General features: G+C 30.9%; 1 protein-coding gene across 8 annotated transcripts in view; it reads right to left on the bottom strand.

The window, feature by feature from the left end:
* trc (Serine/threonine-protein kinase tricornered) overlaps positions 1 to 27,768 on the bottom strand; it is a 253,736-nt gene that overhangs the window by 30,956 nt on the left and 195,012 nt on the right. The window contains exon 1 of one of the 8 annotated variants that reach the window (XM_076408903.1): positions 2,175 to 2,290. The exons of the other annotated variants lie outside the window; for them this stretch is intronic. Within the exon in view, the coding sequence (XP_076265018.1) occupies positions 2,175 to 2,190 (16 nt within the window). The 5' untranslated portion in view covers positions 2,191 to 2,290. Of the gene's footprint in view, positions 1 to 2,174; positions 2,291 to 27,768 lie in introns of those variants that run through there. 8 annotated transcript variants of the gene reach the window in all.

Genomic DNA, 27,768 nt, shown 5'->3' with positions numbered 1-27,768 from the left:
CACATTCTATTAGAATAAATCGTTGAATTAAAAAATACATATAAATTCGATTTAATATTAAGAGAAATAAGAAAAAAACAATCATCAAATAGTAAATTATAACTTCGATTAAAACGATTAAGTCTCAATTTATATTGATATTAATAGTAAAAAGTGATATTAAATATATCTATTTCTCGGGTCCAATAATTTTGAAAAATATGGATAAATGATTAAAAAAATCATCTTGAATTAATTGACATATCAAGTGAAATATTGAGAATTTTTTATAGGTAACAGAAACCGATCAATTGTTGGGGAATAACTCTAAACCAAATATCTTAAAGAAAATCGCGTCTTTCACTAAATCAACGTCAGACTACTGTAAAATAAAAAAGCATACTATATAATCCATATTTAGCTTCTTCAGACTATAGTTACTGAAAAGTGAAATGGATTTTTTTCATAGGTTTGTCATTTGAACCAGAACAAAGTTCGAAAGAGAGTTTTAATAATACTTCTAATGACGGACGCCCTCGCAGAGCGGGCAAGGCGTCCCGAAAATAAAATCGGGATAAACGAATTAATGGTCGAACATTCTCGGCGAAAATTAAACGTAATCCTCTCGAATCAAAAGCGTTATTTTTAGAAAAATAAAATAACGATAAATTTTATTCGATCTATTTTACTTAACGAGCTGAAAAATAGTCTGGCGATAGTCGTCCATTTGCTGAAAGGAAACTTTTATTTTGCTGTTTTAATTTGAAATTTTTAAATGAGATAGTTAATTAAATAATAAAATGATTTGGATTTTCTAATGAGGTTTCAATAATCCTGAAAATTTATGGCTTATCTACAATTATTATAAAAAATAATTCTTAATACAGTATACTACACAAATTACTAATAATAATAACTAATTAAATAATGCTTTAAAAGAAAAATAACGAGTTAGAAACATTCATAACGTCCATAACAATGTCTGAAAGAAGCAACTTTAATTTTGATATAGTTGAGTAGATTATTGGACCAAACTAAATATACTCTATATAAATTAATACTTTACTTACATAATATTGTCATTTTTTACTAATTTATTATGAACTTGTATTGTTAGATTTCTGTTGAATAGATTTCTTTCTGTTTGGATCTTGGAAGGGAAATATATCATTAAATAAATAAAGGTCTCCATAAGAAAAGCACGTTAAAATGTATTAACCACAAAACTAAAAATAAAAAATAAATTTTTAAATATATTCTAACTCTTAATTTTCATTAACTAATTTAATGTATAAAGTTTCCAAAGCAGCGTATTCTCATCCCAATTCATCAATCAAAAGTTGCCATAATTTTCATTAATTTGTTTTCTATATTCTCTTACTCAACTAAAAATCTGTGGCGACCGCCACGACCCTTTAGGCCACCACGATTCATCAACAAGTACGAAGGTTGGCAACGCCGGTGAAATGGCACCATGCAGTTCCAGGCTAGAAAAGACCATCACGACGACGTCTCGCTCTCTTTTCTTTCCTCCAACCCCTTGTAATAGTACCACTTCCACAGCGCTACCGTACTTCCTCTACCTAACCTAATATCCTTTCAATTCTCCCGTCGACCACATGTATCATTTAACATTGAAATAAACAGTATTTCTTCAACCAGTGTTTTCAGTTCTCGTGCAAATTCCTTCCAAAATTAGTAGTGAGTGTTTTGACAAATAATCGCAGCGGCAGCCACACATTTCGACCGACTGACCGACCCGACGAACATTCCTACCAATCTATTAACACAAATATTGCCGTAACAGTGAATTTCATAGTACTTTTGTTGCAATATGGATTAGCTATCTTTGCTTGAACCCGCAAAATTACTTTACATATCATATATATACTATCAATGAAAAAACATCCGAACCTTCCATCTGTTATTTAACCTATCACAATTGTAATAATTAATATTTCCATTTTCTTTCCTGATCAAATGTCATCCTATAAATCATCATCCACTGCTTCCATGGAAAATATTTACAAAGAAGTCGAAGATTACTATATACCCCAAGATTAGATGATATGGGGCATTTATTAAAATTAACTGAATTACTTATTAAAAACAAATCATTTAAAATTAAATACCATACGTAATATTTAGGCGAACAACATATTCGGTTGCTAAAAATAACTTTAGAAAATACTCACATGAATGGTACATCATATTAACGACTTGTCAACAAATAAATTGACACTAATCCGTCGGCACTAATCAGCAACAACAAAAAAATTAAATGTTCCAATGTTATTACAGTGAAATGTACTGTACAACGGTTTTTGATTCTGATATCGGTGTTTACCGGGTATTAGTCAAGGATTTCGAGCAACTGGCTATTCGCAGAGGTCATACGTGCATGTGTGTGTGCTTGATTGTTTCGAATTACGAATGCACAATCATCGGATAATTGATTAAACTAATTAAGAAATTGTCGTAGTGAAGAAACGGTTTTTATTTCTCGGAAACAATTATAGTCGGTTATTGAATTCTAAGTTATTAACCACTTGTTGAGTTTTTGTTTTTAATTATGCGCTTACTCCAGTAAAAATGTTATTAGCAACTGCGTATACAGAACTTCCATAGTATTGGTCGTAATTCAGAAAAAGTATGTATGGTCACATAACTTTGTACATTTACCTTTACATATTTTAAATGTGTTAAATAAAAAACAGAAGGCATCCGGTCTTACCCAGCCTGGTTACTGGCGTGACTGGAATCATTTTCCTTGTCGGATTTTACATTCTTGTCTAGGACAATAACAAATATTAATCAATCACAAACATAAATTTACGATCATTCACCAGCAGGATTCGAACCAGCTACTATCGCAACAATAGGTGTCGCCTTTACCACTACGCTAAACAAGCCGGCCCGTAACTCTTTTTTTGACTTTCTTAACACAATAGAAGAATGTATAAAGACTCTCACCATCATTGTCAATCGTCTCGAACAAAACAAAAATAATTTAAATTTTGAAAATTCCTCTTAGGGGCATATCCTTAAAGGGTTAAGCTCCGATAATATGAAAAAATCTTTTTTTTTAAGTTAATAGACTAGAACACATCCTTACCATTGTGGCTAATTCTATAATATGATATTTCAATTCATATAGAATGATGGGTAATGACTAGATATCTCCAGAAAAAAATATTTAGGGTATTGTATTCGGCATAGTACTTTTATATTTCTCCTAACTAAAAGTACTATAGTGATTACTAAATGAGTGAATGAATAACATGTCATTTCTAAGTCGGGCCTTTAATGTACAAATAAAAATAAAATGAATAACATTTAAGAAACAACAAGCAAAATGTCCGAAAGAGCGTTTGTGAGTAGGTCACGTAACTAAATTAAACTATAACAAACAAAGCATTAGAATAGTTGATACAAGATAGGTGACTCAAGTTAGTCTATCAAAATTCCAAGTAATGAGTCAACGTATTCAAAATAAATATAGTCTATTCAAAGTTTTTTTAGTAATGCGTAATGGATATTTGTGACGTCGAAATATTGCAATGTTGCCGCATTCACTCTGAGTTTTAGTTCAGTTTGGCTTTGACATACAACAAAATTCTAATCTAAATAAAATAATACCTTAAAATAATTAATACAGCGGAATCTAATCATTGTTAATTTTACGAATTAAATATTGCTTGTTTGTATATACATGTAAATCAACAACAGAACAAAGTACAAGCCTTAATAATGGAATTTCTAATCAGTCAATATATGAAATGTTATTTGGATACGCATCAAGCGTACTTTGAACCAATGTTTCAACGTCCTTGGAAGGGACGCAGTACTACGCCACTGGAATTAATAAGTAAATGTTTTAGTACACCGGTTTAATGAGTAAGAAGACAGTCGTTCTTGTTAATACTGTTGCTCATGCTAAAAAAAGAGCCGATTCGTATGGATACTATCCATTGTTAGTATTTCCAAATTGTCTGTACATGTTTTATATCTCAGTTAGTTGTCATTAAAGTGTTTCATTAGATATTTTCATGTTTTATATCAATTTTTCATTTCTGTTCAATTTTTATTAAACTATTAAATTCATTCAGAGCCAAACAAATGCCGGCTTAGTGGCGCAGTGGTAAAGGAGATAGGACGGTCCTCCTACTGTGATAGCCGCGGGTTCGAATTCTGCTGGGACATGATCGTAAATTTATATTTGTGCCTGTTTAAAATTTGCGAATGTTCTAGGCAAGAGTGTAAAATCCGACAAGGAAAATGATCCCAGTCACGCCAGTAACCGAGCTGGGTAAGACCGGATGTCTTCTGAGATGATTTCTAAAGTTGGTCACTCGCCAGTCGGTAGGCTTAATGCTGAGGACCGTGGTTCGGAGCCCACATTAAACTTTAGGCCCAGTCCAGATAAACGCATAGTTGGTATATTTAAAAAAAACGTTAATGATTAATAGAGGTTTCCTTAAAGTTCCTCTACTCATATACTTTAATATATCTGTATCTACTTTACTCTGATCACTATTAAGGACTATTTTTACCAAAAACATACAGCTATTTCTTTTGCGTTTAATGGTCATTTGATGCTAAGCTATTAAACACAGTTAACGAACATTATTCGAAATACCTACAGATAAACCAAATAAACATTAGCATTTTCAACGATTAGCAGTAAGACTTTGCAATAAAGAGCGTAATATATGCAACATAATGTTGAAGTGTGAAAGGCCAGCGGTAAAATACCAACGGCATACGAACAGCGCTTAATCTAAAAATACCACAAAAGATGGACGGCCACCGGATTAACCCGATTTAGTACTTTGCAACAAATTTAATCAGAAATAGACATAATTTATTGACCTATTAAAATTATCTTGCTCTTTATGTCTGTTCCTTTTTGAAAAATTAACAGAAAGTATAATAAATACCAAGGATTTTAAGTTATCTTTTAATTATAAACATATTAAATATTTTTGTTAAGTTCTGTGTAAAACTTTTTATATGTGAAACATTTTGATAATGTTATATATACTTTTGAGGGCTTTTCGAATTTCAATCTAATGAACATTTTCGTTTGTGGACTTTCGAAATGATTTTCCAGTTGAGCAAAAACGAAATGTTTATAGCTGGAGGCTTTAATAAGTCAATAGGGTTGTAAATTCAAAATCAGCAACATTTAAGTATCAATGGAATTGTAAATAGATTTTCAATGAATGATAAGATTCAGAAAATGGATAGGTTTTAACGGATATAACTGACTTTCTTGAAAGATGGAGGATATATTTAGAGTAAATAAAATCCAAAAAATATACTGATAATAAGAAAAATACAGTTGGAAAAATGCAATATTTTCAAATGTCCCATAGCCTATTACATATTAGAAAAAGTCGTATTTACTTTGTTCCCGCAACTTTAGCTTTCCTTGAGAGAATATTTTTTTGTATAGAATCTCAAGTGGCAAGAATGAATAACAGACCCTCTATATATTTAATTTAAAAAGACGAATTATTTATTTATCCGAATCTGAATAAATTTCATTGGAAGACTAGCTTTGAAGATTTCAAAGAACAGGAATGAAATTCTATATTTAAGAAATTGTTATGTCTGTCTATGTTAAGTATATTCCATTCGGTATATTGTTTCTTATATCCAGATTCAAATGCATTTACTGGTTTGAAGAGTATTCACCACTAATAGCTTATAATAGATTACAACTTTCTGATTCTTAAATAAGTAAATATCATATTGGTTGAAATAATATTAGGGCTTTGGTTATGACGAATTAGTTTCATCCGGTTTTATCAAACATTTTTTCGTTTTAAAAATCTTGTAATAAATGTCAATATATTATATTATCTACACCATATTAAGAAAAAGACCTTTTAAGAAAATCTATAAATATGGAACGATGATTTTAAGGTATATAAAAGGAATAAAATAAAATGCAAGTAATTATTATAGTGGAAAAACAGTATATGGTAAATAACATAAGAATAGAAAATGATTGAAATATTTAAGACAATAAATAAACATACACTTTTTTTCCACCGAAAAAATATATCAATCGGCTACTAAATTAAAAAAAAACTATTTGTTTTAATCTAAGGTAAATAACTTTTTATTTGCCCAGTAGGTAACATCACTTTTACAAAGAAATGGAATAAAATAGTCAAAGATTCCAGTATCTTGATAAGACATTTATCTGATTAAAAATACTAATTTGAAATAAAGCATTACTAAACACTAAATATATTTATAGATTATATCCTTTTAATGCCATCAAATAAGTGAACGTTATGTTGGTTCAATTAATATCTTGGTTTTGGCTATGATGAACTAGATTCAATTGAGTTTATCAAACATTTCTTCGTGCTTAAGATTCTCGTAATATCATTTTCCCCGATGACGCCATATTATTGATCTAGGAGTTGAAGGAAATCTACAAATATTAAATGAGCTCTTGAAAGTACATAAAATAAATAAAAATAAAACACAAGTAATTGTCATAGTGGAAAAAGAGCACATGATAAACAACATAGGGAATTTGGAAAATACTTGTTTCCTTCTATACACATTCTTTGTTACGAAAAATTGATATCACTTATAATGTAGTGAAAAATACTATTGAATAGGCTACTAAATCAAAAATAAAAATTATTTGTTTTGATCTAAGACAACATTTATTCACTACTTTACTACCATCATTTTTATAAAGAAATTGAATAAAATAGTCAAATACTTCAGTACCTTCAAAGAAATAACATTTAAATTTAAGTTATACCCAGCGATATATAGATATAGAATGCATTTTATGACAAAATATACTGTTTCTAATGCCAAAGCGTTTAAAACTAAGTACCATATTAATTAGTATTCATAGAATGTTAAAAATTGTCGTGTACGTATTATTAATGGTAAAAAAATAGGCAAAAATTCGTTAATACTTTGAACCGAACCTTTCGGACAACGTATCGGTATGTTAATCATCATCCGTGCAATGCAATATTAATCATAAAGCGCCAACAAAAACCGTTGTCCGACCAGATGAATACTAACGAATATATATCTAATTAGAATTGAAAAACAGTTTCAACGTTTATATTTATACGTACCCGGGGTACTTTGAACCAAAGATCGACAGACGAACGACGCTTGGCGACCTCGAAAAGGACGAGCTAGTACCAGAGAAGGTATCGGGGATCGATGCACTAACGAAAAGTCCGTCCGTTGACGATGAACGAAAGCGGTACGGTACTGAAAGGTCGTTCATAGAAGACGCGACGAGACAGAACTGACTGTAGGCCGTGCTAGTCCTTTTTTTTTAAATAGTGACGTACTTAAAATGTCGTTAGTTTGGCGAACAATGGGGTCTAAATGGTACCTTGGTTATTTTCACTTTTATGACGTCTCTGTAAATATATAAATAATAAAAAATTCTACCTAATATCCTCTGAAAACACTCGGGGGATGATTTTTCTTGGAACTTTATCTACGCGCATTATAACCCTAAAAATATTTTTACGTGCAACTTACGTGGTGCGCCATCTTTAAATATAATTCAAGAAGCGAAAATATTTATTCAAAAAGTTCTATCACCTTTAAAAAGGTCCTTTTGGTTTAATGATTATTTAAGTTTAAGATAGTAGTGTAATTTCAAATAATAATTTATTAGATTGCCCAACACTGAAAGGGTTTCTGAAAAAGATACTGATTAGCTCTATTTTTAGAGACAGAATTGATATTTTATATCGCTCGTGTTCCATATTTTAAAGTTGTGGGAAAATCAGTTTCAACATTGGTACATTTGTCAAAATACAAATAATTTATAGTTATTTGAAGGCTATAAACGCCTATACAATGTTGTAAAAATACAATGAAATTCACCGTTAACTTCATGATATTTTTTATCACAAGTGGTGCTGAATATTTTGTTTTAGCATGTAAAGGGTAAAATTAAGTTATATAATCATGTCACGAAAAGGAAATCACCACCAAAATTTAGTTCAAGATAGTTGCAACATTGCGACGTGAGGACTTCATAAATTTTGATGACATAAAAATACTGCTGTAAACTTCACCATTAATTTCATGATTCAGATATCACTGATTTTCAGAACTCATTCAGCTTTCTATACATTTGTGATGAAATAATATTTTCTTCACAGTGAGACAATGTTAGTCAGTTCATGAAAAATAAAGAACAGTGAAATATATAGATCACATTTTGACTTTTTGACCATTTTCTAATCTAACCCAAACATATGGGCTGTCACTAATTTTGATCAGCTAATTGGAGATTAGTGATCGATATTTTATTCGAGATTTTAATTTATCACAGAAGGACTGGACTTCTAAGATCTTCTGCAGAATTATGTTAGGTTTTTTACAAGATAACAGGATGTAAATGATATTAAAAAGGCAATAACACTTTAAATATAGTTTTAAAATTTCTATGAAATTCCACAAAACTACAGCTAATACATTTTCTTCTTTGGCATATTCCTATGAAAAGTTGTTATTGAGAAAAATAGTTTTATCGAGTAAGAATAGAAAGAGTCTTTGAATGGTTTTGAATTGGATAAATAATATTGGGTTGCTTATGGAGTAAAATAGCATTTTATCAAAAGCCTGCCTCATTTGAAGCTACAACCTTCATTCATACTTCAAGTAATTTAGGAATTTCCCCATGTAGAATGTAACATTTTGTTCACTAGTTTTGACAATTCCAAATTAGAAAATCTTTAAGATGAATAATTCGCTTAGATTGAGATAAATGGTCATATCAGCTTTGACTTCAGTGATGTATCAATTTTCCATTATATGTTGTTTCTTTGTAGCCAGACTAAAATGTATTTTTTATTTTCGATATTATTCACCAGTGATAGCTTCAAATGAGTTTAACAACTCATAGATATATTAAATTATAATCCTATTATGAGTATTATTCATGAAAACGTTTTTGAATTCGACTGTAATGAAGTTTTGGTCCACCTGCCTCTATTCAAAGTTATAAAGTGTTTGAAATATTCAAGAATAGAAATAGATGATGTAAAATAATAACGCTGTTTTTTATTTGGTTCAAGCTCAATGTAATTTCTTAAAAATCTGTCATCGGCGGATGAATATCCTTTGTATTTGAAGTAACAAGTGTAAAAAATTGAAAGTCAAATAATGGTTTCCAATGTTGGCAAATTTATTTAACTCCACCTGGTGGAGAGTACTCTAAATATTTTGGCGTGTATCTAGATCGACGTTAACTAGGAAGAAGCACATAACTTATCAACCGAAAAGGGATCGGGCCTAAACTAAACCAACGGTATTGGATTGTTGGATTGGATACGAATAGAAGCTATGCTTAAATAACAAGATATTGTTGTATACATCAATACCCAAAAACCTCACTTGGTCACACACGATCTAAGTATATATTATTTCTAGCAAATTTAATACAGTTAACACTCAATGGTTAGAAAACAAAATGTTGCATGCTCTGTACTACGTCTCTAATGAAATAATACAGTGTTACATCCTTCTGGAACCCATAATGAGTATAATTCAGTGCTAGTGTTAAATATTTGTGATTCTTGCATGTCACGTAAATAATAATTATCGTAAGAAATACTTTGTTCACTGAACAGACTTTATAACTATAAAGGGCAATACAGATTCTATATAAATGTATATATATATATATAAATATATATATATATATATATATATATATATATATATATATATATATATATATATATATATATATTATGATTAGTATTTCCTATTTTCGTAATATGATACAAACCTTATGTGTATTCAAATATTATGTGTTTAAATTATGAATTTGGATATTTCCAGATTATTGAGCAAATACTGGAAAAACCGCGTAAGTTCACATACGTATCGCGTGATTTAGAAATCAGACAGATCGATTTTCCGAGCAAGACCGAGAGACGATATCGACGTCCTGACGGTGGTTACGGTTCCTTAGAACGAAAAGAAAAAAAATAAACAAACAAAGGTGTGAGTCATGTCCAGGGCGGTGTCAATGACTCAACAATGGGTCTTCTCTTTTGACGCGAAATCCAGGAACTCGACAGGACGCGACCGGTTTCGAGTTCCTCTAGGTCCAGGTAGGATTTCAAAATGACCACCACCTCCACCGTATATAATGCCATTAGTTGAAAATAAAAGGATATTGCAGTTTGGTGAAAAGCGTTTTAAAGGGAGGGAAACGGAAGCCGACAATGAACGTTCTAGAGAGTTCATACACCTGCTACGAGAATCTTTGATTTACAATGTTTCGTCGCTATGAACAGATGTTCCTAGTTCGTTTCTTTGAAAATATTAGTCTCGTCTTTCATATTTGCACAAATTTAATTTTATAAAACTGTTGTACTGGGTAATATGATATCAACCAGAAAAAAATATTGGGCCAAACTTGTGTAAGTTTTTTAAGGAACTAAAATAATTCGTATTAAAAAAATTAAGTTATAAATATTAAAGCAGTCTGTAAATATATGACACCAAAGTTTTCGTCTAAAATATCCTTCTTTGAAATGTCAGTCTCAATTAGATTGTTGTAAAAAGTTAGATATATTCAACTTTAAGGGTCTATTCTAACCTAGAAAGAAGTTAAACCTTTTATTTCGGCAAATTGTTTTTGTTTCTTAAAGTCAAAAAACGATTTCAGTCATAGTTCAAGTGAAGCTTTGAAAAAGTTTTTAAACGTCTAGACTAGAACACCCTCTTAATAAATATAAAGGCAAAATAAAAATTAATTTATTTTCTTATAAATAACTGAAAATTATCTATATGATCATTATTCTAAAAATAATAAAATTATTTACTAAATTTATTTATAATAATACTTTCGTTACAATAAAACTGAATAGTGATATAAATAGTAGATAGTAACATAGTTTCCAGTATGAACTGTGCAAATTTCTATATAAATACGTGGTCCCATGGCTACTAGTTTTTTTATTATAATTTTACCAAATCTTATTATTATATATTTCGGTGTTAACCAATTTACAATACAACTCAAAATAAAATTGTAAAACTGTAGTATTTGGGTATTAATATTAGTGAGGAGTATTTTATCACCTCTTGTTACGTATGTCAAATATCTTCAGTTGGAATCCTAAGGTTTCGATGTGCATAATTATTCTTCTAGTACCAGGATGCAACCATCTGACTTCATCCTGAGATACTTTTGCTATATTTATGTCTCCATAATTGACTCTTTTGTATGTCCATAGAGGTTTAATACCTGCCGACGCAGTAACACTTTAATACTCCTGAATTTACTTAATACAGATTAACCAATACATAACAATGCACAAGTGCAAATATGGGATTGCACTAAAACAGAAGACTGACTACGATTTCGCTAATCCAACGCTATTACAAGAAATTTCATCCATTAATTAACAATGCTTATCGTTGCGTAATCAACGACAACTCTCGATAACCTCAAAATTTATTGAAATTATCAATTTAAGATTTAGCCTTAAAACATGAAATAAAGCTACTATATCACAGCGTTGAAGCAATACAGTTATTTGCTAACGCGAAGGATATCAGAAGATTGAAGCTAGCCAAATAACGCGAAGTTGAATAGTATACTTAGGCAATCTAATTTAATTTTAATTCGAAATATATATATATATATATATATATATATATATATATCTGTCCTTGCTTCTGTGTTGATGTAAGTGCAACATAACAATAGTAATACAAAAATGTAATTAACATTGTAGTTCTCTCGTTACACTTTCACTGTTGTGACAAGGATTAAATAATGCAGCATCAGAATATACCGCTTCAGTCACTGATATAACTAGTAACTGTCCAAAACTATTTCAGTAACACCTTTTGTGGTAGATTCAGAAATTCAGATTTGTAGAGACTGTGTGTCCCACTTCTACTGTTAAATTAATACTTGCAACTACAACAACAACCAGTTTTTTACAATTTTACTATTATAATATAGACAATAAATTATACATTAAAGTTAATATAATAAATATTTTTTTAGTTTACGTATAATTCTTCTGTGTGACTGTATGTTACAGAACACCTTCTAATCGGTCGGATTTTGAAATTTTACGTGGATTCGAAATCGTTTAGATTTACTACCGGATCCGGTAGGTGGCGCTACGATAGAACAACATAATTTTCTAAAAATCTTTTAAATATTATTATCTAAATTTTCCGTGCATAATAAGTTGCTAACTAACAGATACTAAAAGTCATATGGACCTGCGGAAGTCAGCTCTGGCGATTTTCTACGAGAAATAATATCAAGATGATACAATTATTCGAGAGTAAATACGCTGAGAAGTCTTGTGGATGCACACAGATACTACAGGAACAGTTACATACACCGAAAATTTCGTATTCCAACTGTTATAAAGGAAATTAAGAGGTTCGCCACAAGATATGTGAAAAAACTCATCTCCCATATAAACACTGAAGTGCTGCTCTTCGACAACACTGAACTAGCACGCAAACTGAAGAAAACCAAACTGTGTGATCTAGTATGGTTGTGTAGTGAAGTAAAAGTGCTACTAAACTTTATTTCATTTTATTAGACTAATAGGTCTTCCTAGATAAGTACTGTTGAGTAGGGGTGTTAGCCACCGAAAAAAACATCGATATTTTAAAAAAAAAACAAAAATAGTGAAATATTAGCCTAAAAAATATATGTTTTTTCTAAATCTCCTAAAGAATAACGATATTTTTGATAAACCTTTGTGCCGATTTTAAAGGTTTTTTTTCTTCTCCGATATATCGATATATCATTTTTTTGTAAAAATATCGAAATATCGATATTTTTTTCAATGACCAACACCTCTACTGTAGAGACTGTAAAATTGTAAGTTACTCGACAACGACTAGTAGATAATAATCTATAAATAAAAAAAACTACTTTGTAAATAAATAAATCACGAAAACGTATTGGAATACCTCGGTATATATAGCCTTGAGTTACTACCGTTTTGCAACGTTCTTTCGGTCATGTATGGCCCACATAACTTTGGCTGCGATAGAATCCGTGAGCCTTAAAAGTTAATTTGAAGCAAGTAAAAAAATGAAAAAAAAGTGAAAGCAAAGTGCCAACAAACATATCCTAAACGCGAGAGATAGTTCTGAGCGATAACGCATATTTTTTTTTCCGCCGCAGATTCATTAATATTTCATACCGGCCATTCGTATATATGGTTCCGTGACATTAAGAATATAATTTAGTTCTAAAACGGTGAAAGTTCGGTCATGCCAAAACGAACGCAATATTAATCATGACTTCCAACAAGTTTTTTAAAAAAATGTTGAAATAAAACCGCACAATTACCGTTCATATGTCTACGGTTTTAAGCAGTCATTATTCAATAAAATGATGCAAAAAATAGTCAATAAATAATCCCATAACGCTCCAATCTCGATCACAATAAATCTCTGGCAATTTTTAATTGAACTGAATGTTAAGATTAATTGGCACTGGAAAAGTATCTGATTATTGTTTTAATGTAACTTCCTCTGATGGAACGTTATTCACCAGAAAATACAACATTTCTTTGTATCAAAATATATTTGCAGAAATTAGTTTCCTTGTATTAGTGTATTTTCCTTTAATTTTTATCTGGACCGGACCTACAGTTTAACGTGGAGTCCGAACCACGGTCCTCGGCTTTAAGCCTACCGACTGGCGAGTGACCAACTTAGAAATCATCCCAGAAGACATCTGGTCTTACACAGCCTGGTTACTGGCGTGACTGTGATCATCTTCCTTGTCGGATTTTACACTTTTACACTACCTAGGACAATCACAAATATTAAACAATCACAAACATAAATTTACGACCATGCTCCCGCAGGATTCGAACCCGCGACTATCGCAACAGTGGGTGGATCGTCCTGTCGCCTTTACTACTGCGCCAACCAAGTCGACATTTTTATTTTTGATTCGGTCGATCCAAACTTGAAAATGATAACAAGCACAAGGGGATATGGAATATTTTATATGAATTATACTAAGACTGCTTGCTCCAAATTGAGTGTACCAAAAATTGAATGGTTTAAATATCAGAAATATCTGATTATATCTTGCTTGTATTGCGGATACATTAATTCAATAGAGGAATATTTCATTGTATTTTTTTACTGAGGTTTATTTTAGAGGATTTATGGAAATAAGTGAATTTTTTGTCGTTTCTAACCTTACTGGCTAGAGGATTCTTGCAAAGATTGATGGGCTTAGATCAATTATTATTTGAACCGTTATTACCTGGCATATAATCTGAAATTTTTATTTTATACAGCAACTGTTTCTGTAAAAACAAAAAAGTCGTTTCAAGATTTTGCTTACCAGGAAATGTTTTTTAAAACTTGTTTGGTACCATATATATGCACTTCTGTATCGAGCAAATACTAAGTCAAAGTAGTGAGATGAATGTTTCAATTATAAACAAAAAAACTGTTAAGTATATTTTTTATTTAAAAACTATTCCTATACAGGTTTGTAATAATATGTACTTGATCACTTATTGATTGTTTCTGTACTGACATAATTATTGACTTCTTTTCAACAAGATTAATATTATTGCCAACATAGCGCCCAATTTTTACTAGTTAAATATGCTTATGTATACATTACACATCAAGCTGGACAAAACAGAATAAATCAGATTCAAAATTAAAGAACTATATAATAAATATACAATTATAATGGATACTTGGACTTTGACGTGCGAATATGTAACACTAAAATATTAAACCAATTAGTAGCCCCTACGATACCAAAACAAAGTCCTTCAATTAATTTACTAAATCAATATTTCGCATTAAAACATGAAATAAAGCTACTAAATCACAGCAATGTGGGAGCAATACAACTATTGGACAATACGAAGGAAACCAGAAGATTGAAGCGAACCAAACGACACGAATTTGTATAGTGTCACTGTTTAAATTTTAATTTGCAAATCAGAACATTATATATAAGTATAAATGGTACTCATAATAACTAATTTAATTATAACTTGTAAAATACATACTGATATATTACATATTTTAATTTATTTATCTCTATTTCTTATCACTATATTCTACGTATTTTTGATTTCTTTATTTTTCCTCTATAAATTTGAATTTTGTAGCGTTCTTTTTATGATAATTAGAATATTCCCTCCGTTGGAAGATAATTAGTGGGAATTATAATTCCCTTTAACACGAGATAATGAATTAATAAGAATGCAGTCTATTGTAACAATAAAATAAATAAAAAATAATCGATGTTGCAAATAATTATCAAAGAAACTAAACCACAAAAAAACGAGCAACACCTAATGTGCTGGCATTAAAAAAAGTCATTAACGTATAGTTAATGTCTTCAAAACAGATAAACTTCTTCTGTTGACCTTGTAGAGCATCCGTATAAACGATATTTAAATGCAATATTAATTAGTTTTCCCTCTGAATATTAGAACTAATAAATAGACATTAACTGTTATGGGTTTTCTATTACTGCACGGTACTAATTAACAATAATTAGAAATATACCTTAATAAAATATAACATAAAACTAATAACGAAGATTAAAACCGGATATTCTACCTATATAAAAAAAATAGATAGCGTTAGTTACGGTGTTGTTAGTCAACTTCAACTTTTTAAGAAATGGTTATTTGGAATAGTCACTGAACGAGTAGTTAAAAGAGAAAATAAGCTAAAAAATGGACTACCAGTTCTCGAGCTACTCTGTTTCGATCGTATACAATGAAGATATTTAAGATAAATATCTCTCAAAGAGCCATTGAAATTCATTCCCCCATCAATCAAATTATACGTCCTATGAAGTAGAAAACAAACCTGCAACACTACATTTCACTGTATCAGATATCAGCTCTTAAAATACTTTAAATAACATTATACATGTATATGTTACAAAAAAAAAGACGAATAATTACAATTTTTCTTTTGTTTTGCCTATGACCTAGCTTAAAATAGTAGTTGTTTTGTAGTAAAAACACATATCTGTTATTTTGCATGATTTTATAGGTTACATTTTTAAAATATTAGAAATGTATGGATCCCTGACATTATCAAATTGACCTATCATATGACTGTTTGTTTATTTGTTAAACTTGTAGAATTATTTTGAGCACATTATTTTCGGACATTTGCACAAAATTGTTTATATAATGAATAACAACTGTGCATAGCAACAATACATAATAAATAACTATTAAAACAGGTCAATTGAAATGTCCGCGGTTTGACACATAGATGGTGCAACTAGAATTAAATCTATACGTTTTTAGTTAGCCCTAACCCTCAAAAGATGCGGGTACAAATTTGACAGCTGTCGGATCATTAGTTTGTGAATTATAGTATTTTGAGTGATGAAACTTTTGTTATTGTGAAAAAAATGGATAAAAAGGAATTTCGCGTGTTGATAAAATATTGTTTTTTGAAGGGCAAAAATACATAAAAATACAGTTGAAGCAAGAACTTGGCTTGATGCTGAGTTTCCGGACACTGCCCCAGGAAAATCAATCATCAAGGATTGGTATTGCTAAGTTTAGACGTGGTGAAATGAGCACCGAAGACGTTGAACGCAGTGGGCGTCCAAAACAGGTTGTTACCGACGAAAACATTTAAAACATCCACAAAATGATTTTGAATGACTGTAAATTAAAATTGATTGAAATAGCAGACACAAAGATATCAATTGAACGTGTACATCATATCATTCACGAATATTTGGGCGTGAGAAAGCTCTGTGCAAAGTGGGTGCCGCGCGAGCTCATTTTGACCAAAAACAACGACGAGTTGATGATTCGGAGCAGTGTTTGAAGATGATCAAGCGTAATAAACCCGAGTTTTTGCATCAATATGAGACAATTGATGAAACATTGGCTTCACCATTTCACTCTGAAGTCCAATCGACAGTCATCCGAGAGGACTACACACGATGAACCCGCTCCAAAGCGTGGGAAAACGCAAGAGTCGGCTGGCAATGTTATGGCATCTGTATTTTGGGATGTGCTTGGAATAATTCTCATTGACTACTTTGAAAAAGGGAGGGCCATGAAAAAGGCCGCATTTGAAGAAAAATAAAGTGCTGCTTCACCAAGACAATCCACCGTGTCACAACTCAGTGAAAACGAGGGCAAAAATCCATGAATTGGGCTCCGAATTGCTTTCTCATCCACCGAATTCTCCAGATCTGCCGCCCCAGCAACTATTTCCTGTTCTCAGATCTCAAAAGAATGCTCGCTAGGAAGAAATTTTCGTCGAATGAAGAGGTGATTGCCGAAACTGAGACCTATTTCGAAGCAAAGGACAAATCGTACTACAAAAATGGTATCGAAAAGTTGGAGAATCGCTATAATCAGTGTATCACCCTTGAAGGGAATTATGTTGAATAAAAAACTAATTTTGTCAAAAAAAAAATGTGTTTTACTATGGTAGGCCGGGAACTTTTCAATTGACCTATTACAAGCAAATATTAAAACCTATGTGAACATATGAAATTCAATTATGGGATCTAAGAAACATAGTAACTGCACTCAGACACCATATCTTACACTTCCTTAAGATTACTTACACAGAAACCTACAGATACCGACTGAAATCGAGGAAATCACCAAGGAAATCAAGATAATCGTAAAGAGATTAAAAAAAATTAAACCATTTGATCTTGTGTAGTGTAAGTCTCCTTTTTACCAACGAGGGTTTAGCTGGACTGGATCTACAGTTTAACGTGGGCTCCGAACCACGGTCCCTCGACTTAAGCTTACCGACTGGCGAGTAATCATCTAAGAAATCAACCCCCAGAAGACATCCAGTTTTATGAATATAATATTATATATAATAAACTTGCCTAATTTGTTATAAGAATAGTATGCTGTAAACCAAAGTGTTCTAAAGAAACGTGAACAATGATTTCGTTAAAATCAAGCCAAACAGAATGTTATGTCAATTAGTGTAACATGATACTGAGACGTATGATGAATAGGATCTTAATTTCAAGTTTTCATAATAAGTGACAAAAAACTAGATATTAGAATAGAATTACTGAATTAATGATCAGATTGTAATAATAATTAGTAATATTTCCTCTAAGAATTGTTAATAAACTAATTAATTGCAATTTCGAATGACGATAAAACAAATTAGATGATGAAACTTTATATATTCGCCCTTATTATGAATCAAACGCAACCGTTTTCATTTGCAATTTAGCATTTCATTTAATAATCGGTACATTTAACCTGGATAAATAATGTGAAACCGTATTTATAGTCAGGATTGCTTCATATTCGTCGTTGCTGAACGCGTTCGTATCGGATCGTTAGATCAAGGCTTCCGTTTTAATAGGTTTGCGTTTCAAGGCCCCAACTGGCAACTTTCACTCCACTGACTGGCCGAATGGCGAGCACAGCCGAGATAAATCGTAGACACTCGAAATTCGTCCGAATACGAGACAATTGGGATCATTTGTCTAGTAAATACCCAAGTAAGAAGTTTTCGATAATATGTTCAACAGTGTAAACTGGTTTGTTATGACCTAGGTCAGCCATAACTCGTTCCAATAGATATGAAACATACTACACCCTTTTATGACGCTAATACAGATTGCAAATTATTATTATGTTTTTTAAGTATGTCGAATGTTAAACTAACTAATAAGGTTCGTGTATTCTCTTCATACAATCGAATGTTATTGTTCTATATTTTTAAAAATTACATCTTACATTAGATATGCATATTATAATCTTAATTTACAAATGAAGTTATCGCTATTGCTCTGTTTTTGTATCAATTCACAGGATGAGTGTAGAATAGATACTTCAGTATGCATTTCCCAAATTATTATATTAAATTAGGCTATTTAACAACTGATGTATTGCTGTGATTTAGTAACATGATTTCATGTTTTAAGACGAAATATCGGATCACTCCGTAAATCCACTTGATTCCGAGGTCATCGTGCAATTCTTCGTTAGTTACGTAGTGATAATCAGTGGTAATTAATCGTAGAACTTCGGCAGCATGGAATTACTAGTAAGTTATATGTGTAACTCCATATTTGCACCTCATAGGTCCAAATTGGCTTTATGGTTGAGTAATAAATCAATCTCTTTTATTTTAAGTCAAGTTCATAGTATCTACTGACTAACCAGTACAGTTGCTTTTGATTCTGAGTCTGGTGTGCTCTGCTTTTTTTAATATAATGTTTCAAACTGTGTGTAATTATAAATTATAAACTGTGAGTTCAACATAATTATTTATTTATTTCTCAAATACTCCTAGATGAAAAAATATTAATTCTCGACTTCATCTTCTATTTCTTCGACTATAAATTGGGATCAAATTTCATCCTGTCTCTTGAATGGCCCAATTTTCAATGGGCTACTCACTAAATTTATTAACTTCAAAGGGTCTAAACCAAATTTTGTTGGTACAATTGCAAAGTAAACGAGAGAAAATATTATAAACAATAGCTGAAGCAGAAAATAATAACACGAAATCAATGTCTATTTTAAAATTAAATATGATGAAACTGTCTAATAACGAAAACATTATTCATACGTTTTACGTTGTTTTTTATGTAATGAAACTATTGATTTCTGTTGATCTACAATCAATCAACTACTAAAATCAACTACATACACCTTTTTTGGAGTCTAAATAATATGAAGAAATCACTCGTAATAATTGGATTCCATTTTTTTTCATTCAATTTTGTGACTCAAACTTCATTCAAATTGTTATTTTTAATTGAAACACTATTAGAGACATATAATACACAATTCGATAAAGGTACCATGTCAGACTTAGTGTTGGAATTGTTAATGTGTTTATGAATACAAGATTCGCTTGAAACAGTAAACTATTAAAATAAAACAATAAATAAGAAAGCCATTTCGACGTTGTGACTCTAAATTATCACAAAAATTTCATTCTAATTTATATATTTATAGACCCTATACAAAAAGAAACTTCGTTACAACATTTATCCTAATACGATGTAAAATATGATATAAATATGGAAAAATAATAAACAAAAATACAGGGTGTATGCAGGGCCACAAGCTACAAAACAGGCATACTAAATAATTCTCAGTCAATGCTAACTTAAAGGTGTAGGTTTCGCAATAGAACAGAAAACAGTTCATGGCCAGGTAAACCAATAAAAGAAAGAGAGTTATAAAAGGAAATAAACTTCTAAAAAGGGTCTACAATTCTTGGAAATATGTCGGTTTTCTTGTATAAAGCAGTTTGCAATATTTAGGGCACAGGCAGAGTCGTTTAGTACTAAAGTTTTCGGTATAGTAAAAGTTCTCACGTAAATCAAAAATACATACAGGGTGGTAACGAAGCGTTGATTTGTGTTTTTATAATGGATCGAAATATGTCTGCAAATATATACCATGTTATTGGTGCCTTATTAAAAGAATCTCTTACAATTTATCAATTAATTAACCCTTAGTGTATTAATTGATATAGTGATGATAACAGATGGCCCATCCTATATTTAAACATAAAAACAGACGCCGTATAAAAGTTAAATTCGTAGATATTTCACCGAAATATTGAATTAAACTTTTTCATCTTATCTTACGAAACAACAATATGTGGAGCACATCCTTATTAGCATAAAGTAGCAGTTGTTCTGAGTTCCATGTGAACCTTTTTTTTCTTTCGGCTGGCCTAAGATTTGACCTACCGTTGGAAGCAATCCAATATTGGATTTATTTTCGTTATATCGCCGGATGGTATTTCAATTTTTCAGGTTTATGTAAGCTCTAAAACTTTTTCCCCTTGTTTTATAAAAATAATATTATAGATAGATACAAATATTTATAACGTTATAATGTTACAGATTACAATAGTTGTTTTCTCTTTGAATACATTAATTAATGCTTCTAATAAGAGGAACATGAAGTTATAAATAATAATTAATTTGGCCAAATTGGATCTACGTCAACAAAATTACATTTTGCACCCTTTCGTTTCACCCTGCCGTTATTGACACAGAGGGTGGTAAATTGTTAAATAGAGGCGTCATATCTTCAATGTTTACAAACATAGTGAAAATGACAGTATGGTATTTATTTACGTAATTAATTAGGTACCATAAGGTTTTGTTCATTAGATTTGTTTATTATTAATTCATTCTATTCTTCTATTTAAAATATATTGATATAAAAAATGGTATATTAAAAACAGTGTAAATATAATCATATATTATTCTATTTAATCAATAAAATAAAGATAAATATTTATATAGACTCATCACTAACTAACTTAGAAATTGCTCCAAAAAGACATCCGATTTTAACTAGTCTAGTTACTTGTTTACACTGTTGCATATAAATATTTACAATTACAATCACAAACATGTGTACCTGTACCTATAGCAGCAGTATGAGGACTGTCACCTTGATCACTAAAATTTGATAATTTTTGATCCAACTACGACATTCATGTCTCTTCATACAATTCATATTTATTTTATTAGATCATTATAATGTTGTCCAACAGTATAGCAGTCAGAAATCCACATTTACATTAATAAATCTTATATATGGTCCAAAAATAGTAACAAATTTCATACCCGTTAATTTTTAATTTAACCTAATTTTCTCATCTTTTCCAGGACTTTTTACGAACAGCGCATAGTACTGTTTACCGATGTATTTTAATTTCACTTTTACTTTGTACTGAGTTGGTGAACCAATATTCTTTAAATGTCAAACGTAAGACCGTGTTGTACCTTATAACGTAACTTTAAATTAATCTTGTTCCATTATTTGTCTGCGATACAGGGGTAGGTTTAAAACTATCGAAATATAAGTGAACCTTGAACCTCAAGTTACTAAATATATTTATATCCGAATTATATCTAGATTATCAGTTTCCACTGACATAGATCACGTTAAAACATTTCTAGATTCGTATATAAATATAATTCAGAAATGTTTTGATTTCTAACTAATTTCTCAGAGCAATTTAAGCAAATTAAAGAACATTTCAAAAGGAAATCGCTTTTGCAACATGAATAAGCATACGAAATCGTGTATTTTATAAAAAAAAATAATAAATACATTTTTATAACGTTGACCAACTGAAATTAACAACCTCATTATAAAAGTCAATAATAACACTGATTACTTAGCTCGCAAAACAATCTTTTGGACACCAGACATATATTTCGTATTGGTTTTCGGTCGTGTTAAATTGCTTTTCTGTCTACTGTTGTGACTTAATACTTCATCTTTTGAAGGCGGATTTACTTTTTCAGTTTTTCATTCCTTAAGTATATATTATCCTTTGTTTTTATTATTTTTGAGTATATTCTTGTCATTTTTCTTGGATTCCTATTAAATTTTTAGCATTGGCAAAATTGTCTTGGTTCCCTATTTACTTTATTTACTAAATTTCCTGAATTTTTTGATGATAGTCTACTCTGTAGCCACTTTGTTATATATTATCATGGCTTCTTTTGATTTTTCTTTCTCTCCTACGTAATTGGGGTCATTTTTCTTTTTTATTTTGTCCTCGTTCTTCCTTATATTCTCTATTATTTTTCAATTTCAGTCTCATTCTCTCTCTGTTAGAAGAACTCAATTTCAATAAAGAGGTGTAGTTTCCATTAATGATCTCTATCAATTAATATAATAATTATTGTTATATTAATATTTTACTTTTTAAATAATCAAGTTTGTTTGGATTAATATCAAGTTAGCTCCACTATTAGCTTGCACTATTGATATCAAAACAAACGTTCGATACTCTCTTTCGGAAATCCTAGATTTTTAATATCAATAATTCACTTTGCAACTAAAAGTTCGATATTCTCATTACAACTATCGATACTAAAATATTGGCCCAAAAAATGTCATTTTCGGTCACTGAATCATTGAACCTTTTAATACCTTATAAAGGTCAAATGTGAAACCGTGTTGTACATGGTGACGTAATTTTTAAATTAATATTCTGCTACGACCACTTTTTCTATAGTATATGTACTTAACTGTAGTTCATATTAGTTTCCATTTACGTGTCGTGACCCAAGTAGAAACAAAACAATTTTATTAGGACAGTAATTGTCGGCTGTTACCCGCAAGAGGGGAAAACATATTCGAATCGAGCAAGAGGCAACTTCAACAAGCAACGACCTGCCTTAACGACCCCAAGATGGTCATTTCCACTTTCCGAGCGCCCGATTAAAACGAATATTAATTCCGATTTTCAATGCCGCCAGCGTCGTTGTTTATAGCGGTTCGTAACGATATTCGCTTTATTTACGACAGTCGCTTTTATCATAATAATAAAGCCGGCTAAAAAAATATTAATGTCGCTTTTGTTTTCACAGCTCTGATATATTTCAGCGACACGAGACGGAAATTTCCACGAAAAGGTCGTAAAAAAACTAGTTGTGTGCAAGGGGAAATTAATCTTAATTACAGTGTGCTCATTTATTGATATGTATTCCGCAAACATCAATAATTGTATTCAATCGATCAATTGACATATATATATATATATATATATATTCACCCTCAAAATCGAGGTTATCTATTGATAATAAGGTTTACATAAGTCCATATGAACATATAAAACATAGTTATGGGGATAGACATATCCCTAGTAGATGATATTCGTTTCTTCGCTGGGTAGATATTTTTAACAAGTAATGCTCCCCAATTCTTGATTTTCTTTCATCTAAATAGTCAGTGTACATGATTTTGTAACATATTTCCGAAACCCAAGACCATCTTCGACTATCTTAACTATTATTTTGTCTATGGTATCTGTGCGTCGTATGGTATGGTATGCGTAAAAACGTCGTCAAGGCACTTTGAAAAAGGAGCCAATGAGCATAACTACCAGGATACAGCTTTGGAGACTACAGTAGTCATGCTGCTAAATAAAAATAAATGACCTACGATGATATAAGTGCCATCTCTTAGATTTTCTTGGGAATGGAGAGTCGTACAATGACTCTTCGGTTTCATACAACAGTTTCAGAATATAGTTTCATGAGATTGAATATTGGTGAAAAAATAAACAGAAATGGCATGCACAAATTCCAAAAACTTGCTTTTATTTATCATTAATCTGACAATCCTTCCTAATTTTAGAGTGCTTGTATTTAGAACAATATTTATCAATTACCATTCTACTTTTATAATACTAAATACAGTTGTTTTAATTTCATTCAAAATAGCAGTTTATAACACACGATCTATTTAAATTTATCTCTTTTCTTAAAATATTATGATGATTATGAAATGTTTTTTGGTAGCCTATGTAAGCTACGTAATATCTATCAGGATAGTAGAGTTTACAATAGCAGTTTATTAGAAACGCAACATTAAACAGTGCATTGTAAATAAATCCTAATAAGGGAAAATAGTTCTAAAGGACGGAAATAAAGTTGTGACGCTCCTGGTATCTCAAACAATGTAGTTCCGCTACAAACGTTTTAGCAATGGTAATATCGAACTTACTAACTTACTAAAATGTTTGAAGACCCAACACCAACCAACTTATCAAGGGCTTGTAGCTCAACTGGAAGTGATCCAAATAGCTATATCTAAGCGTCTATCACCCAGTGGCATATATTTTCGAATTTCTAAGAAGGATTAATGTATTAAACAAGATCATTGGGTGGAGTTTTAGGTATATTTCAAAAAAGGGTATGTGTTTTGTAGAATCTTATGATGGACAATGAAAAGCATATTTTTTTACGAGAATGTCGAAGATACAACTCATGAAGCTCCTAATAACCCAATTAAAAAGGTTTTTTCATGTACAAGGGTTGCAATTTATATTTTGAGACCAATAATGAATTGACAATAACTTGACATTTTCTACATAGTTAAATGTTGATGCTCGACATATTAGTGCCCATGGATGACTCAATCTTATGGTTAGTGACATAGTGATCTCGCAATATCATGTCACGCACAGCATAAATGTTTTTTGCACAATAACTGATTTTGGACAACCTTCATAACTTTCCTTGAGAAAACTGCGGCTGTGAAGAAATTCGTTATACCAACGTTTCTCAGTGACTAAAGAACATCTTCATCGGGCTTCATTACCAAATGTCGAAGTAGATTTGTAAAAAACAATGTTCTGGGGTTAATTTTCATGTCCCTCAATTTTCAAAATAGTTCTGAAGGTTATGGTTATAAAGGTCCAACTTCTATTTGGAAGCGTTATAAGAAACATCTAATATTGGAAAGACTCAAAATATAAATAGCAATCCTCATATAAGATAGGAAGTGAAGAGGGTATGTGGATTAGTCATAAAATATATTTTCACATATCTCAGATTAGAATAATAACAATAATAGTTTAAATTATTAAAAAAGATTAGTTTCTAAAACTTTTTATCACGGTAATCGATCATATTAATATTCGATCGTGAATATGCGTACGTCAGTACTTTCTGACACTTTCTGAAGTAAAAGAATTAAAAATGATTTCGTTGGGATCAACAATGGAATGAAAGACTTTTAAAAAGTCGTTAATCAAACCGTTTTATTTTTGGCGTCTTCATCCATCATCTACAATTCTTGACGTAATCTGTAAAAATGCGCGTTCGAAGCCGTATTGAAAATGTTAAAATTTTTCGGATATCAAATACGGATATCGCTGAATGAAACCGAGACTGTATAGAATGGAATATCTGAATAAGGATGTCATTACAAATTGGCCTTTCATATTTAACGAAGTACGAATGAAAGACATCTGATAGTGTATTGTGACTTGGGACTAAAAAGGGAATTTCTTGGGAACTCAATAATACCGAAGGTAAATCAGAATACAAACGGACAGCTGATATTTCATGTTAAAACGTAAGTATAGAGCGAAAAATCGACATGAGTTCAACATCTCGCAAAGTTTTACAGCAGTAATTGAATTAGAAAGGATATCGATTCAAGTACAATAGAGATCCGTATGTTTTGGACCTTTCGTACAAATTTATTTTCTGTCCAGACAGGGTGCGATGTACTTCCTTCCATCATTTTTATGTTAATAAAAACAAATTCAAAATGGAAATAAATTTATAATAATTTAGAGTAAGTATCAGTAAACGAGAATAAAAGAAATAGTCCATAGCACTACATAACACATGGACTGAAAAGTCCCGGGCGTAACAGAGAAAACGCGTTTTTTTTGTTTAAAATTGACTTTATTAATCAACTTAATCTCCGTCAAAAGTCATTCCAGCGCTGCTCTAACATTTCTATACTACTTTTGTAGAACAATTTATCTTTTGCCTCAAAATAGGTCTGTCATCAGTTGCTGTCCACTCAGATGACGATCGTTTTGATTCCATTGTCAAATGATGTTTGAGCCATTGCCACATATCGATCTAAAACTTCCGGTTTGTTACGTTTAAACATTGTCAAACATGGCTCATCAACACGTTCTTGTTTTTGGTTAACAGTGAGTTAAACACGGCACCCACTTTGAACAGAGCTTTCTATATTAAATCTCACGATCATTCAAAACTGTGTTCTGCATCATTGGCATCTCTACGACCACGTTTGAAATCAGTAAACCAACGTTTAATTATTGTTTCTGATGGAGCGGAGTCCTTATAACACTTTTATAGCCATTGCTTCGCTAGTACGGTATTTTTTCCATCAAGAAGCACTGTAAAATTAGAACACGAAATTGTTTTTGATACTTTATTTTGAAAATAACAAAAGTAATGTCACTCTTAGCACAATAACTCACAAACTTATGAGTAGAATATCATAAAATTTTAATAGCTTTCATTTCAAGGTTATTAGTAACTGAAAAAGCGGTGAATATAATAAAACTAATGCCATTTATGGTTAAGCAAAGAATAGCCACCGCCACATATAGTCTATCCAAAGCAGCAGTGAACTCAAGTCATCCCAATTTAAGACATCAAAACGTCGCAATTAAGTTGGACTTTTAGTTTATTTTAGGTATTATATATTACAGTATTCTAATGCAAATAAAACAATGAAACAAAAAGGTTATAAAATCATTTATTTTAACATTATAGTTCACTGTTCACTACTAATTTGGATAGACTATATTTAATTTGATCTGGTATAAATAATAAAGTAACATTTAAATTATTTTTTGTCTAATAACTAACACGCAACCTGTATAAAAAAACTGTTTAACAGTCCATGCAACGCACTGTTAAAAATAATACATTTATTGGTTTTGATTTAGCGGTCGATGATATTACCTTGAAGGATCACCAATAAATACATCAGCTTCCGAAGCTTATATTATTCTCCTCATATCAACGACTCGACTCAATGACAAACTAAAAACCTGATCGCCTTTTAAGGCTCTAAACAGATACATTTCCATTCTTCCGAGATAAATACGACGATTAAACCTCGATCGCTATTGACCTATCCTTGTACGAGCCATTTTATTCAGCACTAATAATATAAAGTTGATGATTCACGGACCACAGAGCTTTCAGACGACGTATTTTCAACAATTTACAAGTACTTTAACCCTGATGACCGATGACTCATAACCCTCATTCAGTTCTACTAAATAACAAGTTCTTATTGCTATTAGTCCAGTATTATTAACAATTTGCCACAGATAATAAACATATAATTCGCAATTAACAACAACTATATAAGAAAAAATAGTTCAGTTCTAATGTCCGCTTTATTGTTATCTTTTTATTTTATTTTAAAACATGAATAAACTATTTTCGCTAATAACAACGAGTCAATC

The sequence above is a fragment of the Rhynchophorus ferrugineus genome, unplaced genomic scaffold, assembly GCF_030347505.1.
Source record: "Rhynchophorus ferrugineus isolate W39M unplaced genomic scaffold, kcgeb_rfMv2 rfM6, whole genome shotgun sequence".
Lineage (NCBI taxonomy): Eukaryota > Metazoa > Arthropoda > Insecta > Coleoptera > Curculionidae > Rhynchophorus > Rhynchophorus ferrugineus.
This window is presented reverse-complemented; position numbering and strand designations above follow the sequence as displayed.